This window comes from Cricetulus griseus, chromosome 4 (genome assembly GCF_003668045.3).
Source record: "Cricetulus griseus strain 17A/GY chromosome 4, alternate assembly CriGri-PICRH-1.0, whole genome shotgun sequence".
Taxonomy (NCBI): Eukaryota; Metazoa; Chordata; class Mammalia; order Rodentia; family Cricetidae; genus Cricetulus; species Cricetulus griseus.
In genome coordinates this window covers 67,908,160-67,926,819 of record NC_048597.1, presented here as the reverse complement: position 1 = coordinate 67,926,819, position 18,660 = coordinate 67,908,160, and the positions used below count along the sequence as shown (strand labels likewise).

Sequence of the window (18,660 nt, the reverse complement as noted above, 5' to 3'; positions counted from 1 at the left end):
GGAAACTGCCCTTTTGTTTTCTGATACAATGTTAATCCCTACCTTTTTTCAAAGGCTAGGCTAGTCTAGGTCTTTGTAGAAAACACAGAGAATTTGCGATTTTCAAATTTATAGAGAAAATAGACCAAAGATAACTAGCTGCTCTGATGAATATTGCTGATAGGTTAAAAAAAATAGCTCCTAAAACGTTATGATAGCTGGTCCTGTGTATCCCTTTCCCAGGGCTTTGGGTTTCAGGGAAAGCAGGAAGTCTAGTGCAGCTGCAGTTGCCTCTCAGAGCCTCTTCCGGGGAAGGCTTGTGCCTGAGAGACGTTGCAGATGCCGGCTGTGCCTGTGTACCTTATGCTTCCTGAGACAAATTCTGGGGATGAGAGTAAACTCCGACTGGATGAGGGCTGGTAGAGTTAGGCACAGAGGTGGAGGGATCAGGAAACAGATGGAACTGGGGTGGAGACTGATGGGTGGGCAAGGGAGGTGAAGGAGGGAAGAGTGTGTGTCCATCAGGAGCATGGGCAGGAGAAGGAGAATGTCCACTTTGGAGGTTGAGTGGCAGGGAGCCTTTGTTCAAAGCTCCTAGCAGAATGTCTGGGCCTTCCAGGGTCTGAAGTGAGGCTGCAGCAAAGAGCCCTTGAGTTCCATTCAGAGGTCCATGTGTCCTGTTCAGGAATCCAGGGATTTGATCTGGGAACCTGGTGGTTTGATTCAGCTGACCAGGGATAATCTTGGTTCTGAGTCCTTGAAGCCTGCTCAGAAGCCCAGGGCCAGGAGCTCTGGCTAAGACACTGAAGTTCGTCTCCAACAATCCAGAAGTCCTGTTCTGGAGCTTGTTTAGTGTGAGGAGTTGGGAGGTATTGCTTGGGACATCTGTGGTGGGCAGGGCCCGTCGGACGCAGAGGGTGGGACCTTCTACCAGCAGCAGGAAGCGCACCTTTCCTCGCAGCAGTTGTTGCAAGCTCAAGAAGATGGCATTGGGATCCTTGTGAGCTGTGGTCCTGCCCTGTGGGGGAAGCTGAGGGCAGAGGATGGGCCTGAGGCCAGAGAGCAGGCCATGTACCAGGCCTCTCTTGACTAAGGAGAAAAAGTTCATTGCCAGCAGCCAGGTGTGATGGCTGGGAGACAGCACTCCTTTTACACCAGCCTTTCTACACTGAAGGTACCCAGAATCCCTCGTCTCCCCCAGGTCTATACAGGGACTGAGTAAGAAGGTAGTTTCTAGATGTCTTTTGACTGCAGACTTACCTGGGTTCCTAGGAGGCCCTGCAGGGCCCCCAAGAGGAGGCGGACCTGCCCAGAAAGCTGTCCCAGGAGTGATGAGAGGCAGGAGGGTTCCAACTGTCTTCGTGCTGCCATCACTCCCTCCAATAGAAGGGACACGGCCCCTAGAATGTCCTGTGCCTTGGTCTGTTCCTGAGAAAGAGGAGAGAGAAAGAAGTGAACTGCTTCAAAAACGTGCTAGTAATGGGTGGGGATCCCATAGGAGTAGCCAGCGGAATGAATCATAGGAGCTGGGAATTGGACAGGATGAGGGTCCCACCCATCACAGGAATTCCTTCGCAGTCTCCTAACAACTGGCCATTGGCCTCTGCTTCAGTAACACCAGTGTCCATCAATCTAGCCTGGTCTTGCATGGACTTTGGGTCAGAAAGCCACCCCACACCTCAGTGTAGCTTTTAGCTCCAGGATGCAGTGCTGCAAGCCTATTTCTCTGTTATAAAAATTGTTGTAGCACAGCATTTCTAAGCTAAATGCAGCAACAAGACTGTCATGATAACCACGAAGATGTCAGGAAGGGACTTAACAAATGGCAGAGCTGGGTGTGATGGCACATGCAAGTGATGCCAGCACTTGTGGGGCTGAGGCAGGAGGACAACAAGCCTGAAATACATAGTGAGACCCTGTTACGAACACAGAGCTAGAACTGTGATCCATAGTACTAACCCTTCTCCAGACTCAGGACCCCTAGGAGACCTGAAAATGAAGGGGACTCTGGGGAGGACAGGCATGTGCCACCTGGCTCAATTTGCTTTTATTTCTTGAGACAAGGTCTCACTGTATAGCCTAGGCTAGCCTGCAGCTCATCTTTCTGCCCCACCCTCTGAGCTGCTGGGATTTCTTGTTTGTGTCATCATGCTCAACAAGGGTTTAAATCTTAATTTTGCCTTTATTTTAGTGGTACTTTATACTTTCTGTCAGCTGTGGGCAGCAGATCAGACTTCCTTCATGCCGACTAAGATGGCTGTCACGGTAAAGGTGCTTGTGGCCAAGCTTGATGACCTGACTTAATCCCTGGGATTTACATAGCAGAAGGAGAGAATAACTCTTGCAAATTGTCCCCTGACCTCTATATGTACACCATGGCATGCCTCCACCCATATTTATAAATAAATACACTTAAAAAAAAAAGACTGAACAAGAATAAGAATACATCAAAGGTATAGCCATGAGAGGCTTCTAACCATCTTTTTATGGTATTCATTTTCAAATCTATTTAATGTGTGGCGTGTACAGCCAGGGCTACACACACACACACACACACACACACACACACACACACACACACACACTCTCTTTGAGATAGAGTCTCCTGCTGGCTGGCCTTGAACTCACAGAGATCTGTTTGTCACTGCTTCCTGAGTTCTGAGATTAAAGGCATGAACCACCATGCCCAGCCTATTTGATATGTTGGTCAGAATTTGTCAGCCTTTCCTCAAGATCTCATCATAGGTGAATGTAAATCGGGTTAAGCTAGCCAAGTTGAAGGTAAGATTTTAGGAGGTTAGAGAAATGGCTCAGTAGTTAAGAGCACTTGCTGCTTTTCCAGATGACCCAGGTTCAATTCCTAGCATGCAGGCAAAACACCTCTATACATTTTTAAAAAAAGGGGGGGTGGATTTTTAAAGACTATAGGGAACAGTAAGGGTCTGATGATGACAGATAGATGGAGATTTTTCTCTCCCCTCCTTTTTTTTTTTTTTTTTTTGAAATGGGGGGCCCTCACTCTGTAGTCCAGCCTAGCCTGTACTTATAATACATCCTAGGCTGTCCTTAGACTCAAGGCAAGCATCCTGCCTCGGCCTCCACCTTGCATGTGTGAGGTAAGCAGTCCTTGGATGCCTCTTACCGTCTGGGCTTTCCATTCTCCCAGGCTAAAGTCCACAGCAGGCAGCAGGACAGGTGTAGACAAAGGGTTGATGTCAGGGCACTGACCCTGTTAATAAAGATGGGTAGGAAGAGAAGAGAAGCTGAAATAGAGAGCAGGGTGGTGGTCCATGACTGAGGTGGTTTCCTTTGGTACCCCGCCCATACTAGAGTTTCTGAGACACTAATGCAAACCACAGCCCTTGGCAGGGAGGGACCGAGATATGGTGGACCAAAGACAACACTGGAGTGAGAGGAAGTGAAAGAGTGAGCTAAGTGGATAAGAGGCATAGTGCTTGGGGATGCTCACCAGTCGGCTGTGAAGGAGATGGGAGTCACGAAGCAGCTTATTTAGGAGTCGAGGGTCACAGGCAGGAGGAGCTGGGCTGGACAGAGTTATTCTTGCAGTAAGGAGAAGCATGGCCACCAGGAGCAAATCTTAGATGAGAAGTAAAGTTGAAGGGTCGATAAAGAGAAAGTTATTCTTAGGTAGTGACTCAGGGATTCCCCATTTGGAAGCCAGACCTGAAATCCAGGGATCAGCTCCCTTTTCTTGGGGGACTGGGTTTCCCAGCCTTCGGCTCCTGTAGCATTGTCCCCATCTCCTACCCTGCCAAGCCATTCTTGAACGTGTTCCTAGCTTCCCAAGTGTTTTCTTACCAGTCAGCTCCATTCTGGCCAGGGTGTCTGGCTGGAGTGGCTCCCTGTATGGGGCCTCTCCCCTGAATCTTTCCTGGGGCCATGGAGGCGGCTTGAGCTTTTGCACTTGGGCACAGAGTGGTGTGGGGCACAGGTGGGCCAAGGAATCTATCCTGAAAATGGCAGAAATAGTGAGTCTTTTAGTAGGTTTCAAAGAAAAGACCGTTTGGCCTGGGGAAACAGGCTTGGGCCTCTGGCCGGCCAGGGCCAAGGCTGTTAGTGCTCCAACTGCTCCCATGGTTTTGTTGTGACCGAAGCACACAGTGTCTCCTCTTTGTCAGGGCTCTTCAGTGACTCTGATGTGGCCGTGGTGCCCTGTCTACCAATTGTTGCCCTGCTGAGAGTAGCAAGACACGGCATATACACACATATCTTAATTGGGTTCAAATTCCCAGCAACCTAGGCTGTTGTAAGTGGGTGAGAAGGTGGGATGGGATGGAGAAAGGAAGAGATGTGCAAATCTGGAGAAGAGGAGATTAAGAAGAGGAAATGGCAGGTGGGCACCTGTGTGGAAGGACAGCTATAGTGTTAGAAGTGGGTCTGAGGCAGGAGATTGGGTAAAGACAGAACAGAGCACCAGCACAAGGATCACACCGGCTTCTCATTCTTTCCCTGTTTGCCCCACAAATAAAACCCGGGGCTCTTCTTTGGATTTCCAAGTTCTGAAATGCCCCCTTACTCAAATCAAAGGGCTAACAGTACTAGGACTTCCTTCCTGAGGCAAGTGGCCCGGGATGAGGCACCGAGAGCAAAATACCACCTACCTCACATGTATCTCACCTAGACACTTGCAGCACCTACCTCCCCACCCCCTCCAGATCCCTTCAGTTCCTTCATAGGATTCCCCCCCCCCCACTTTTCACAAGTTGAGTGAAGAGGCATTAGGACCCTCCTCTTCACAAGTTGGGCAAAGAGGCCTGCACCTGATTCAATATTGGGATCTCCGGTAGGTCTGTCAACATACGCAACCCTCCTCCCATTACCCTCTTCTTGGGCCTTGTCTCACCTGACCCAGTTTTCTCAGCCCCAGGATTCAGAAAGAACCTTAAGCTAACAAGAATGACCATATGAGAATGGGGATTAGGATTATATCCCTCAGTGCAAAGTTCTCTAGCCCTGCATGCGCTTCTTTTCTCATTTTCTCATGGCCCCAAGGCAGCCAGGACTAATCTGAATTCTACCAAGTCTGTGAATAGTCCCTCATAAACCAGTACCCAACCCCCTTTCCCGGCTCTGTCCCGCTCCTCCCATTCTGGGAAGGCTCCACTCTTCTTGACAAAGGTCAGTGCCTGTAGGTTCCAGTTTGCCTGCCCCTCCCCCAGCTAAGAGCCCAGTTCTTTTTTGTTCTTCATACCATACCCTCACTTAACCCCAAACTGTGCTTGTCACTCACCGGGTGGAGAAGGGCTCCAGGACCAAGGTGCACAGCAGGCAGCACTCTGGGGAGCAGGTAGGTAGGAAGACACTCGTTGGGGCACAGCCCCTCCTCTGCAGAAGGGTCACAAGCCTGCCCAGGCCACTTTCACCCAATCAGAAAGCTGAGAGCCACCAAGCTCTGGTGAAGGCCCCGGAAATGACGAGTTCTTTTCCTACCTACTGGAAGTGGAGCTCCTGCCTGGACCATGGTTCATGAACGAAGCCCAGCTCCTTCACCCACCCACACTCCAGGGAGGATTTACACAGGGGGAGCTGTCTCATGTCCTAGGAGATAGAGAACCTGGGATTTGGATGAGGGAGATTGGAGAGGGTTAGTCTAGGAGAAATCTGGCAGAATCCGTTCATTCATGGGGAAGAGAAGTCTTGTTTTAGATTGATGGAGTTTCAGTTCCTGGCTCTACAAATTTCTTTTTCCTGAACACTACAACTGCTATCGAAATCCAATAGCACTTTAGCTTTCCTGGCATTTTCCTTTTCCCACCGGTGGTTCAGCTGTTGCCTATATTAGAGAGTGATCATGTTATAGGAAAGAAGGTATGAACAGTTTGAGGGAGCTGGGGAATGATGGGGTGTGTCTGGTTAACACTGGGCCCAGAGCACATCTTTAATCCCAGCCCCGGGGGAGGCAGAGGTAGGCTGATCTCTGTGAGTTTGAGGCTAGCCTGGTCTACCTAGCATGTTCCAGCCAGCCATGGCTACATAATGAGAACCTGTCTGAAAAAGAAGGAAAACCAGACAGATTGACTGGACTCAGATGCCTTTCTTCTACAAGGGGCACAGGGACCTGAACAACTAACCACACAGCTCTGTTTGTAAGCCTGCCCTTGGTTGCCCAATGGCCCTCTCCCGTTCCTACCACTATACATGTGACAAGAGAAATAACCAGGCCCATCTGTCCCCGTCTTAGGAGAGACAGCTGCTGAGCCTCCCCCACAAATAACTCTGCTGGCTCTTCTCTTTCTTGCCTTGGTCCTGGCTCTAGCTCCGGTGCTTTCTCCTCAGTGCCTGTCTCCCCACGGTCTCTGTCCTCAGGGATCTCCTGGCCTGACCTTGTGCTCTGCCCTTGTTCTTCCTCAGGGTTTCTCCTGTGCCTGCTCTGAAGATGGGCTGTCCACTAAGGAGTATGGCCCAGATCCCGGAATTCTCTAGTTCAATCAGAAGAGATGCCTCCTAAGATTAGGAAGCCGGGTGCTGGGATGGTTGTGAGAATGGTGGGGGTGGAGGAGATGGGGAGGCAGGACAAAGGAGAGGAAAAAGAGTGGTCCCTTGGATGAAGGAAAGGGTGGGAAAGCCAGGTGATGGTTGGATGGACTTGTGAACAGGTTACAAGGGGGAGGTTATTACTCCACTGGGTGCGGGGAGCATTTCTTGATTCTGGCTTGGTCCCTGTGCCTGGGAACTCCAGAAAGAGAAGAGACCCTAGAAGGGAAAGAGGAATACAGCCTGAGTGAAAGGAGGAGGGTGCCCTGGGTCTTAGACAGGGAAGATCGTTGTCCTTTTCAAAGACAAGTCCTCATCCTCCAGGGCCCATCCTGCCCATGAGTGGTACAGGCCGGAGGCCCAGCCTCTGCCCTTTCACTTAGCTTGAGGCTCCTGTCTCTCTGGATGGATACCACAGGGGTGGCCGCAAGGAGTGTGTGTGGGGGTGTCGAAGCCCGCCTCTCCTCCCCCCCTTTGCGCCCCCTGGTTCCTCCCTTCCCCCTGCCCACTCCGCTCCCCCCTCCTCCAGTCCCTCCCTCCTCCCCTGCCGGGTCCCAGCCTGTCCCCCTCCCCCACTCGCGATCCGGCCGCTGCTGCTGGGCCGGACCCCCCGGGCTCAGCCGGGCTCCTTGCGGAGCCGCCGCCGCGCCCCGTTTGCTGAGGAGGAGGCCCCGGGCCGGGACTCCTGGCGCGGGCATAAAACGGGCCGGAGCCAGCGCCTAGGGCACTACAGCGGCGTACGGCCCGGGTCAGCGCCCAGCCGCCCGAGCTCTCCCGCCCCGCCCGGCCGGGAGCGGACTCCGCGACTGCGAGACGAGCCCCTCGCCACTGCCCCCCTCCTGGCCCCGGCCCCCTCCCGCCGGCCCGCCTCCGGTCCGGCCCTACTCCCTCTCCTGCTCCCTCCTCCCGCCCGCCTCCCCAGCTGTCCGCTCCGCGTCATGCCGAGCCTCCCGGCCCCGCCGGCCCCGCGGCTGCTCCTCGGGCTGCTGCTCCTCGGCTCGCGGCCGGCCGGTGGCACTGGCCCCGAGTCCCCCGCGCTGCCCATCCGTCCTGAGAAGGAGCCGCTGCCTGTTCGGGGAGCGGCAGGTAGGTGGGCTCCAGGGGGGAGGCGCGGGCGGGGAGTCTGGCTCGGGGCAAGTCTGCACCCACCGGGACAGGGCCCCGGGCGCAGGTGGCTCGGCGCAGCGGGAGGGCGGGAGGGGTAAGCAGAGGCGGCGGGGCGCAACGGTGCCAAGGGACCCAGGGCCTGGCGGGCAGAGCTCGGAGCAGGCATTACGGCACGAGCAACCGGACAGCGGCCGCCAGCCAAGCCCGTCCCCACAGGCTGCTCCTTCGGCGGGAAGGTCTATGCCTTGGACGAGACGTGGCACCCGGACCTGGGGGAGCCTTTTGGGGTGATGCGCTGCGTGCTGTGCGCCTGTGAAGCGGTGAGTGGATACCGCAGCTGCCCGCCCTACCCTAGAGGGTAGCGGAACGCTGGCGTCCTAAGCCGTAGTAGCCTCGGAGATGCTCAGGGGAAGGCTGGTCCTCAAATCTGGGGAAACCCCTTTCAAGTCTGCGGTGTTGACAGTTATTGATCGCCCACTATGTGACTGGCTTTTAGCCAACTTCCCCCATCCCATTGCAACCTTGCTAGATAAATGGCATTAATTAGCCTTACTTTGCAGACTTAGAGAAGTTAAGAAACTTGTCCAGGGTCATGTAACTTGTAAATAGCGGAGCTGACTGATTCCAGCAGAGGACCTTACCCTGGCGTCTGATGGTTGCACGTTACACTCACTTAATTTCCCTGTGTTCTCTGCCATCAGCCTCAGTGGGCTCGCCGTGGGAGGGGCCCTGGCAGGGTCAGCTGCAAGAACATCAAACCCCAGTGCCCCACCCTGGCCTGCAGGCAGCCGCGCCAGCTGCCAGGACACTGCTGCCAGACCTGCCCGCAGGGTGAGGCCCACTGTCTCCCGTGTTAGGGAGGGTGGAAGGCTCAACACTAGGTTCTGTGCGGCTTGGATCGCTGAGGAGGACTGGCCCTCCTGGTACCCTGCTGAATCTAGTGGTCTTATTCCTTACCCCCCCCAACGCAGAGCGCAGCAATTTGGACCGACAGCCAGCTGGCCTAGTCTTCGAGTATCCAAGGGACCCAGAGCACCGCAGTTACAGCGATCGAGGGGATCCCGGCGCTGGCGAGCGGACACGTGCTGATGGCCACACGGGTAGGCTGGGGTGGAAGTGGGCCTGACGAAGTTTGGGGCCAGCGGCAAGGGTTGACAGTGCTTAGGCCATCCTCTCTTCTCACAGATTTTGTGGCGCTGCTGACAGGACCGAGGTCGCAGGCGGTAGCTCGCGCTCGAGTCTCTCTCCTGCGCTCAAGTCTTCGCTTCTCTATCTCCTACCAGCGGTGAGACCAGGGAAAGAGCAGCGCGGCTAGGAGTAGTGAATGGGGGCATGAAAGGGGGAAGACTGCGGGTTCTGGATCCAGTCTCACTGGACCTTTCTTCACAGGCTGGACCGCCCCAGCCGGGTTCGGTTCACAGATCCCACCGGCAACATCCTGTTTGAACACCCTGCTGCCCCCACCCAGGATGGCCTGGTGAGATGATGCCACTTACGTGTACTTATCCAAAATGGGCACTTGCTGAGAGCATGGTTGGCATTGCCTCCTTTGGTTCTCACAACAGCCCAGTGGGAGAAAGGCCCTGACATTATGATGCCCATTTTACAGAGGAGGGAACTGAGGCTCAGAATAGCAGAATGTGATTTGTTCAAGGTCATTTGGCTAGCAAGTGGTAAGCCAGGACTTGAACTCAAGGATCCTGGGTCCTTTTTAGGAGGGTCTGGGGTCTCCCTTCCATACTCCTCCCTCACCAGGACTGGGCCTCTTAGCTGGCTTGTCCTGCATAGTGACTGTAGACTTCCTTGTCTCTTTGCTGTAGGTTTGTGGGGTGTGGCGTGCAATGCCTCGGCTATCTCAGAGGCTCCTGAGGGCAGAACAGCTGCATGTAGCCCTGGTGACACCCACTCACCCTTCAGGAGAAGTCTGGGGGCCTCTCATTTGGCAAGGTGCTCTGGCTGCAGGTAGGAAGAGTGAAGAGTTCCCAGATAGAAAAGACTGAGCCTTCTCTATCCAGGGGTGGGTGGACTCACGAGAGGCTCCTCTGATGGCTGTCATGCCCTCCATTCCCCAGAGACCTTCAGTGCCACCCTTACTCTGGAAGGCCCACAGCATCGGGGTGTAGGGGGCATAGCCCTGCTCACCCTCAGTGACACAGAAGACTCCTTACATTTTTTGTTGCTCTTCCGGGGTCTGCTGGGACCCAGGAATGAAGGTAAGCAGGTGAGAAGGCGTCCGGTGAGAGTATAGGGAGGGAGCTCAACTTTCAGAAATGCTCACATGTGCAGCCCTTGCAGGTCCCGCTCAGGTTCCCCTGAGGCTTCAGATTCTCCACCAGGGACAGCCACTCCGAGAGCTCCAGGCCAACACCTCAGCTGAGGTAAGGGGAGGCCTGGGTCTTGCTGCTGCTTGCTCTGGCCTCTTGTTGTCCACCACATTCCGCTCTGTTCCCAGGAGCCAGGTTTTGCTGAGGTGCTGCCCAGCCTGACAGACCAAGAGATGGACTGGCTGGTGCTGGGGGAGCTGCAGATGGTCCTAGAGAGGGCAGGTGGGCCAGAGCTACGCATCAGCGGATACATTACCGCCAGGCGGAGCTGTGACGGTGAGGCAGGGTGGGGCTCGGCGCTGTGGGCACACACAACTTAGAGGCACAAACATGAGCTAAAGAAGAGGTCAAGGAAGATGTGGGAGAGAGTTCCTGGGGGTTCTGGGTGTGGGCAAGCCCACTGCTACCTGTCTTGCCCCTGCAGTCCTTCAAAGCGTCCTTTGTGGGGCCGATGCCCTGATCCCAGTCCAGACGGGTGCTGCTGGCTCAGCCAGCTTCATTCTGCTAGGAAATGGTTCCCTGATCTATCAGGTAAGACTCAGAAGCCATAGGAGGTAGGGAGGGCAGCAGGGTAGAGCCTTGACCAGCAGTGGGATCGGCCCTAGGTCTTGGCTGGCAATCCAATTGCCCTCCCCCAACCCTGCCCACCAGGTGCAAGTGGTAGGTACAGGTAGCGAGGTGGTGGCCATGACACTCGAGACCAAGCCTCAGCGGAAGAACCAGCGCACTGTCCTGTGCCACATGGCTGGACTCCAGCTGGGAGGACACATGGTGAGGGCTCCAGGCAGAGTTGTGCCAGGGCTGCCAATACATGGGCTGCGGGAAGCCAGGTTGGTTGAATAGGGGTGTGCCCATGGGCTCTCTCAATGAGTCCTTGATCCACTTGACACATTTTAGTAAACCTTAGGCTGGGACCCTGCCCTCATTCTCAGCAAGCTCACAGTTAAAGAAGACACCAGTCAGGGAGAACCGTGCAATAGATGTGTTGCTACTTTGGAGGATTTGTGTCAGATGTTGCACTGGTTGCTTTATTTATGTATTTTTTTGACCTTCACAGTACCCTTTGATAGGTGAGGAAGTAAAGACTCAATGATATGCAGATCCTCAAGGGTTGTTATGTGGCTAGGAAGTGGCAGAGGAGGGCCTTGAAACTTGACCTGCAAAGTTCTCGTCCAGCAATATTGGCATGAGGAAGGATATATATGTGCAGTGGAGGCATAAAACATGGAAAGGCCTTGGAATCTGAAAGCTGACAGGCCTCATCCTTCTTTGACCCTCTAGGCTGTGGGTATCTGCTCTGGCCTGGGTGCCCGAGGGGCTCATATGCTGCTACAGAATGAGCTGTTCCTGAATATTGGCACCAAGGACTTCCCAGATGGAGAACTTCGGGGGCATGTGACTGCCCTGTCCTACAGTGGGCATAGTGCCCGCTATGACAGTGAGTGCTTCAGGGTCCACCTTCTGTATCCTCTGCCCTGTCACTCAAGCATCTAAGGACTAGTGGTGCCATGGAGTCAGAGCCTTGTGTCCTCTTCCCCCGGAGTTCTGGCTGGCATTTAGAGAGGTGGGGATGCATGGGGGTGCTGCTGGCCAACCCTCCCTGTGGTCATTACACAAGGAATCTAAAACTTGTTGTTCCCTAGGTTCTAGGTTTATGGACAATGCCTTCCAAGCCCCAGAGTCTGTGATGGGGAATGCTGAGAGTAAGAGCTCACTCTCCTCACCTGTCATCTCTCATCTGTTTGAACTCAGGATTGCCTGTGCCTCTGGCAGGGGCCCTAGTGGTGCCCCCTGTGAGGAGCCAGGCAGCAGGTCATGCCTGGCTCTCCCTGGATACGCACTGCCACTTACACTATGAGGTTCTACTGGCTGGACTTGGTGGCTCAGAGCAAGGCACTGTCACGGCCCACCTACTCGGGCCTCCCGGGATGCCTGGGCCCCAGCGGCTGCTGAAGGGATTCTATGGCTCAGAGGTAAGGGCATAGAGATAGGAAGAAGCTTGGATATTTTCTGCTCTTTAGCTTGAAGAACTGTGTGGGCCTGTGGTTGGGCTGGAGAGGGCTGGTGTAGGGTAGGTGTGGCCTGAGGTGTCTGTCAGGCCTAGGTATAAATGGGACTCAGACTTTGTCACATATGCATCTTCTTTTCTGTGTCCTTTGTCCTAAATGAGCCCTGGAATAGAGGTCCTGAGTGACTAAAGAAGTAGGTGGGAGGGACCACACCCCTGAAGTGGTGTGGGCTGCTGTAGACTTAGAGTCAGAGAGACCCGGCTTCCAGTTTAGAGACCTTAATCTCTTGGGTCTGTTTCTTTACCTGCAAACTGGGGACAGCAGGCTTTGTGGGGGCTGCAGAGGTGGCTCAGTGGTGTGGCTGCTCTTCTGGAGTTTCAGTTCCCAGCACCCATGTGGTTGCTCACTGCCGTCTTGTCACTCCAGCTCTAGGGAATCCAATGCCCTCTTCTGGCCTCTGTGGGCACCAGGCCAAAAACCACTCATATGTATAAAATAAAACAATACAAAACTCTAAAGTGCCTTGTTTCTTTTCCTCACTTGGTCTGTCTGCAGGCTCAGGGTGTGGTCAAAGACCTGGAGCCCATGTTGCTTCGGCACCTGGCACAAGGCACCGCCTCCCTATTGATCACCACCAAGAGTAGCCCCAGGGGAGAACTACGTGGGCAGGTATGTGGGGTTGGTGCAGTTGCTGTGTTCTCCAATCCCTAAGGTGCTAGTACTAAATTCTGGCTAGTGATGGGCATGAAGCCACACAGGTGCATGAGGAGGCTGGCAGCTGACCACCCTGGCTTTGTAGCTGGGATGAGTGCTGAAGTGAATAGTCTCTGCCCGGGCACTCCTGCCAACTACCAGCAGCAGTTGTCAGAGATGTGAGGGGGAGCCCCAGCCCAGCCTCAGTTTCTCTTTCTTCACAGGTGCACATTGCCAGTCAGTGTGAGGCAGGAGGTCTGCGCCTGGTCTCAGAAGGAGTGCGGATGCCAGTGGCTCCAAACGGAGAGGCAGCTACATCACCTGCTGGGCCTGGCCCTGAAGCCCCAGCACCAGCCAAACATGGCAGCGCTGGGAGACCCCGAGACCCTAACACATGCTTCTTCGAGGGGCAGCAGCGTCCCCACGGGGCTCGCTGGTCACCCAACTATGACCCACTCTGCTCACTCTGCACCTGCCAGGTAGGATGTCTGGGTAGGGCACAGCTGGCCACAGAATCTGGGGCAAGGGGTCTGGCACACCTTCAAAGCCTTGGCCCCTCTCTACAGAGACGAACAGTGATCTGTGATCCTATAGTATGCCCACCACCAAGCTGCCCCAACCCGGTGCAGGCCCTGGACCAGTGCTGTCCCGTGTGTCCAGGTGAATGTCCTGCAGGGGAGGAAAGGTAGTGGAGGGGCATCCATGGGAGGGGAGTGTTCCAGGGTGGGAAGCAGGAGACACTCTACACCACCCTCTCTGTTTCCACAGAGAAGCAACGCAGCAAAGATTTTCCTGGGCTACCAAACCCGGAGCCAGGAGAGGGTAAGCTGGGAGGCTGGGTCCAGGGGTGAGAAGATCCAAAAAAGCCGTTGGGTTGGGACAAGGGGGCAACAGAATATGTGTCTGGGGGAAGCTGAGGTGCACAGGTTCTAAGCACACCTGATAGTCCTCATTAGTGTTTACTGGCTCTTGGCTTAGGCTGGTGTGGGACTGGCTGGAGGCTTGGTTGTGGGCCCAGCTGATGTACTAATGGCAGCTGGGTACTCTTCCCCACCAGGCTGCTATTTTGATGGCGACCGGAGCTGGAGGGCAGCGGGTACCCGGTGGCACCCCGTCGTGCCCCCCTTTGGCTTAATTAAGTGTGCTATCTGCACCTGCAAGGTATGGTAACATAATCTTCTCTGGTATCATAACCCGACCGGGTCTGTAGATACAGGGAAGGGAGCTGCCTAGAGAGCAAAGCCCACCTTTGATGGGCCTCAGGATGGTATTGTGACGAGGGTCCCTTGGGTTCTGAGAGCGGATTTCCTGTAGGAGAGGGTGAAAGGCTGACAGGTACATGTTCTGGCTGTGTCAGCTGACTGACTTCAAGTGACCCTTGGTGCTTTCTGAATTTCCCCAAGCTTCCCTTTCCTCTCCTGTGGACAAACATAGCACATTACCTTATGAGATACAATGAGGATTTGAATTTGAGTATAGAAGGCAAACTCAGGCCTCTGAGTGAAAGGATGCACATATATTTAACCTGAGGTGGGGAAAGGAGAGAGAAGGATTTTGATTCCCTCTTCCTGACACCCTCTCTCAATGGATGCCTATAGGGGGCCACTGGAGAGGTGCACTGTGAGAAGGTGCAGTGTCCTCGCTTGGCCTGTGCTCAGCCTGTCCGTGCCAACCCCACTGACTGCTGCAAACAGTGTCCAGGTGAGATGCTTGGTCACTGAGGCCTCACCCTTGGGGTTGGGATAGGCCCCTGACCTGTGTTTGGGGTGTGTGATGGGGACAGTAGAGGAGCTTCTCATTTACCAAATTTATGCTTACCCGGGAGCTAAAAAACAGTAGAGAGGATGTGTAAGCTTGCAGAGTGAAGTGATCAGGGTTCCCGTCCCATCAATCCAGCCATCTATCTAACTACCCACCCACCCATCCTTCCATCCATGCATCCACACATCTATCTACATATCCATCCATCCATCCATCCATCCATCTGTCTATCCATCCATCTATCTACCCACCATCCATCTATCCAGCCATCCACTATCTGTCTACCCATCCATCAATCCATCCATCCATCTACCCAGTTACCCTCCATTCATCATTATCTATTCACTCCATCTGTAATTCATCCATCCATTCACTCATCCATCCATCCATCCATCTATCCATCCATCCATCTGTCCATCCATCTAAATTTACCACCTGTCAAGTACCAGAAACTGTTACTTGTTAGGGATTCAAAGAGAAGTTAAAGTTAGTTGATCCTTCCAGACTGACTTTGTCTTTTCTTTCCCAACAGTAGGGACAGGGACCCCTGCCAATCTGGGAGACCCCATGCAGGCCGATGGGCCTCGGGGCTGTCGCTTTGCTGGGCAGTGGTTTCCAGAGAATCAGAGCTGGCACCCATCAGTGCCCCCTTTTGGGGAGATGAGCTGTATTACTTGCAGATGTGGGGTAAGTGGGGGACTTGCATGAGGTGGCAGTATATGCCTGGCCTAGAGTAGGGAAACCTTCTCAGGGAGACAACTGGAGATGGCTTTTCCCGAAGAGGCTAAAGACTATAGTGTCCTGTGAGGAGCCTCAGTATCTCTCCATCCTGCACCAGGCAGGGGTACCCCACTGCGAGCGGGATGATTGTTCCTTGTCACTGTCCTGCGGCTCAGGGAAGGAGAGTCGATGCTGTTCCCACTGCACAGCCCAAAGGTGTAAGTGAAGGGAGCTGGGGCAGCTGCTGTGGGTTGGCCACATGATGCCTGGGAGGGAGGGTGCCCTTGTAGAAGTGAGAACTATGTCTGCTTTACAAGTGCCATCCCAGCCCACCCCTCCAGGCTTGTCACTTATTGCCATTTCTTTACAAATGGGATTTCTGAAGCTCAGGGGAATTAAGCAACTAGACGGCGGTTATGCAGGTAGTATGTGCTGACTTGCTTGGACAATTTGGGCCTTTCTGGGACTAGAGCAGAAATGTTCTGCCCAGCCCCCCATGCCTTCCTCCACCCTGCTCCCTCTCTCTTTCAACATTCACTCCCTTCTGTCTTCAGCAACTTCTGAGACTAGAACCCTTCCAGAGCTGGAGAAGGAAGCCGAAAGCTCCTAGGGAGCATCTAGAAGGCCACGTGACCAAGAGGATGGGCCCAAGCTGGGAGAAGGAGTGGTGCTGAGGACCTGTGGGAAACCCAGTGCCTTTAGCGCCTCTGTTCTGCTTCTTCTCCTCCCTACTACCTCTGGGAACCACAACTTTACAAGGGGAAGGACTGCTGGGTCAGACCAAGGCCATGTCCATGCTAGCTCCTACCCTGTTACTCTCTTGGCCTCTGCTCCAGAAGCCTAACCCTTTTCTTCTGTACATAATGCCACTGGCTTATTGGGGTTTTTAATTTATCCTCACTCAGCACCAAGGGTTCCCTCACACCATTCCTGCTGCCCCTGAGCTGAGCAGAGTCATTATTAGAGATTTTTGTATTTATTAAAACATTTTTTTCAGTCTTTGGGTTTGAGGCAGGCTCTTTGTGGCCATGAGTGGGCCCAGTGGGAAAAGATCTGAAAGTAGGAGGTAAGAGGGGAGTCCTGGGCCCAGACTCTTTCTGACCCTGAGAGCTGGAAGGGGCTTAGGGAACAGGATGGCTAGCAGTTGGATGGCATGTCTAGGTTTCAGAAAGAGGATTGGGACTGTCCATCAAAGGGGTTGGAGTACCAAGAGCCCAGGTCACCTCAAGTTGAGTTACCCATAGGTAGCATTTTTGCTGATGCCATGTCTAAAGCTGCTCCAGAAAGAAACAAAAGTGCCCGGCCTCTATTCTTTGTCTAAAGTGAGGTCCATATTTTCCTTTCTGAGAACAGCTCTCTGCTGACCAGTTCAGGGGTAAGCCCAGATCGGAGTGGACTGAGCTCAGCCCTGATCTAGTTAAAAACCGAGCTCATCTTTGAGATAAAGCGCTGTGTGGGCAGAACAACAGGTGATACCTTCATTTACCTTTTCCGTGTCCCCTCCTCCCTGCTGCCAGGAAACGGACAATCCTTCAGGCCCCTATAGAAACAAGGGCAAAATACTAGAAACCATACACACACATGTGTAAATAATGCAGGATAAATCTGGTAGGGTGGAGGGAGGGAGAAGTCACAGCTGCTGGTGTTAGGCCCACCGAAGGTGTAGCTAACAGTCACTGTCTTCGCCCTTCAAAGCATCAAGTTCTAGTCATTTCACTGAGGTAATTCGCTTCAATGTACCCCACTTCTTTTGTGAGGGACAGGTATCTCCCTTGTAGAATGGAACCATAGCACATCCATTGTACAGCCCAGTACCAGGCAAGTATTGGTTAGAGAAAAGCACTCTAGTTGCGGTGGAGCTTGGCTGAAGTAAGTCAAGAAAACAAGCGAGAGAGAAGTGGGCTTGTGCTGTATGTGGCAGGACATCTGGGGAGGGCCTAGGTTGAGGATGAAGGGTTGATAATGATGGAGATGGCAGGCTTGGGCCAGAGCCTTGGCTGTTGCAGTAGGAGGATCATGAGGGCCAGGCAGAGATGAGAAGGCAAAAGGAATCAATGGGTTTCAACATAGGCTGAGCATGAGGTGTCTCCTGATGGGAGATGTGGCTGTGCCACCATACTGCCCTTACCAGTGAGGGAGCTTCGAGTTAGGTGAGAGTGACCCATAGGGGAGCTTGGTGGCTGTAGGAGACAGGGTCCAGCCCACTATCTTTAGCTTTAGAGACCCAGAGTGACATCAGAGCAGGCCTCAGGATGCCCACTAAGCAAATGTGTGGACAGAATGGATGCAGGCAGGGCTGTTCTCTACACAGAAGCTGCTGGAATAACGGTCCCAACCTAGACTTTGCTTCAGCCAAAGCCAGTCAGTTCTAGGCCCTTCCCTCAAGCCCTAGGGAAGTAGGGTAGAGGCCTGGGAAGTCCAGCCCTGTGGAGTGGGGTCTCTTCACAGTCCTAGCATCCAGAGACCTTAAGAGGGCTTGCCATGCACTCTATGTAAGCAGCTGCATGATGCCAGAGGCCTTTCTTTTTCTAAGCCACAAAAACCCAAAAGAACAAGAAGCATAAAACAACAAAAGCCATGGAGATGTGATATTCTTGGGCAGTGTCTTAATCTCTAAACACTCGATAGTACAACAACATGTGGCCTCAAAGTTTGGGGCCCAGCAGGCCTGCCACACTCCAGGCACACAGGCTGCTATGACAGATGAATTGGTTTTGATACCACTTGCTTTTCAAAGAGAAAAGTCATGTGTAGTCCTACTTTGCCATGTGCCATTTGAACTTCTAGTGGCATTCTTTATGTACTTTTATATGTAGAGTCCAGAGTTTGGCATAACAAGCCACAAACAGTCACCAATTCTAGGACTTTGTTATGGTGGAGCCTTAACCAAGTCACTAGAGCAATGCTGGGGCGTGAGTCATTTATGGCAGTGACTTAAGATGGGTCGTTTCAAACCATAGCTGTGGATGTCTGAAAATGTCTATCAACATGGGGGGCATACGAGTTTTAGCTCCTCAGCTGACAAGTATTGACAGTTGCCTTATCCTGTGGCATCAGAGGTGGCCCAAAGGACCATGGGGAGGAGCTGGAGGGGCTGCTGTTAAGTTTCTTCTGATTTGCTCGCCTTGCTCACTGGCTGAGCCACAGCCTCACTCACTGTGAGACTCCAGGGTTTCTCCTTCAAAGGCCCCATGCCTTGATGAGGTCCCAGCTCTGCTTGGTGACAGAGACTTCCTCACTCACACGTGCAGAGGAATAAGCAGAACACACATGAAGGCAGCAGGTGCCAAGGCAAAGGGAATGTCTGACAATCCTGGCATGGAGCTCTCATGGCGGGGGAAGAAGGGCTCCCGTGTGGGGACTGGGAAGAAACCCTGCCAAGTACGTGCTCTTCCAGCCCAGCAGCTGGTAGGCCTCATGATTCTAGCATGGCTGGTGAGAAGAGCGTGAATCAGGAGCAGGTGGCTGTGGCTGTGATTTTCCACACATGCAGCAAGGACACTCTGGAAATGGCATTTGCAGCTGGCTGTTGCTGGTGGCTCTGACCTTCAAACATGGGGACCTGGATCCCC

At 53.5% G+C, this 18,660-nt stretch overlaps 2 protein-coding genes across 5 annotated transcripts; one reads left to right on the top strand and one right to left on the bottom strand.

Annotated features, from left to right (window-relative positions):
- Window positions 1-368: 368 nt before the first annotated feature.
- Window positions 369-3,811, bottom strand: Thpo (thrombopoietin). Of its 2 annotated transcripts, XM_035444261.1 has the most exons (6): window positions 3,799-3,811; window positions 3,449-3,576; window positions 3,122-3,208; window positions 1,240-1,407; window positions 929-1,009; window positions 369-812 (listed from the first exon to the last, which is right to left on the bottom strand). In XM_035444261.1, exons 1-6 carry the CDS (start codon window positions 3,809-3,811, stop codon window positions 501-503), a joined length of 789 nt encoding a protein of 262 aa, XP_035300152.1. In that variant the 3' UTR covers window positions 369-500. The 2 variants fall into 2 exon arrangements, with proteins under 2 accessions (XP_035300152.1, XP_035300153.1); XM_035444262.1 differs by lacking the exon at window positions 929-1,009.
- Window positions 3,812-7,412: 3,601 nt separating this feature from the next.
- Chrd (chordin) lies at window positions 7,413-15,962 on the top strand. 3 transcript variants are annotated; one of them, XM_027413025.2, is made up of 23 exons: window positions 7,413-7,560; window positions 7,798-7,901; window positions 8,283-8,412; window positions 8,553-8,681; window positions 8,767-8,866; window positions 8,971-9,058; window positions 9,402-9,543; window positions 9,654-9,794; window positions 9,877-9,959; window positions 10,034-10,181; window positions 10,330-10,436; window positions 10,557-10,676; window positions 11,187-11,343; window positions 11,658-11,878; window positions 12,470-12,583; window positions 12,832-13,086; window positions 13,174-13,267; window positions 13,376-13,429; window positions 13,665-13,768; window positions 14,206-14,308; window positions 14,901-15,055; window positions 15,207-15,306; window positions 15,643-15,962. In XM_027413025.2, exons 1-23 carry the CDS (start codon window positions 7,413-7,415, stop codon window positions 15,696-15,698), a joined length of 2,853 nt encoding a protein of 950 aa, XP_027268826.1. In that variant the 3' UTR covers window positions 15,699-15,962. The 3 variants fall into 3 exon arrangements, with proteins under 3 accessions (XP_027268826.1, XP_035300290.1, XP_027268828.1); XM_035444399.1 differs by having other exon boundaries at window positions 8,547-8,681; XM_027413027.2 differs by having other exon boundaries at window positions 7,732-7,901.
- The last annotated feature ends 2,698 nt before the right edge of the window (window positions 15,963-18,660 follow it).

What these genes read in the sequence shown, in the direction of transcription:
- Thpo (XM_035444261.1), bottom strand. An exon ending in ATCTCCTTCACAGCCGACTG is followed by an intron (nt 3,209 to 3,448) that starts GTGAGCATCCCC and finishes CTTTATTAACAG; the next exon opens with GGTCAGTGCCCTGACATCAA. An exon ending in AACAACTGCTGCGAGGAAAG is followed by an intron (nt 813 to 928) that starts GTGCGCTTCCTG and finishes GCTCCAGAACAG; the next exon opens with GACTTCTGGATTGTTGGAGA.
- Chrd (XM_027413027.2), top strand. Translation starts at nt 7,413, where the DNA reads ATGCCGAGCCTCCCGGCCCCGCCGGCCCCGCGGCTGCTCCTCGGGCTG. An exon ending in ATGGTTCCCTGATCTATCAG is followed by an intron (nt 10,437 to 10,556) that starts GTAAGACTCAGA and finishes CCTGCCCACCAG; the next exon opens with GTGCAAGTGGTAGGTACAGG. An exon ending in TCCAGCTGGGAGGACACATG is followed by an intron (nt 10,677 to 11,186) that starts GTGAGGGCTCCA and finishes TTGACCCTCTAG; the next exon opens with GCTGTGGGTATCTGCTCTGG.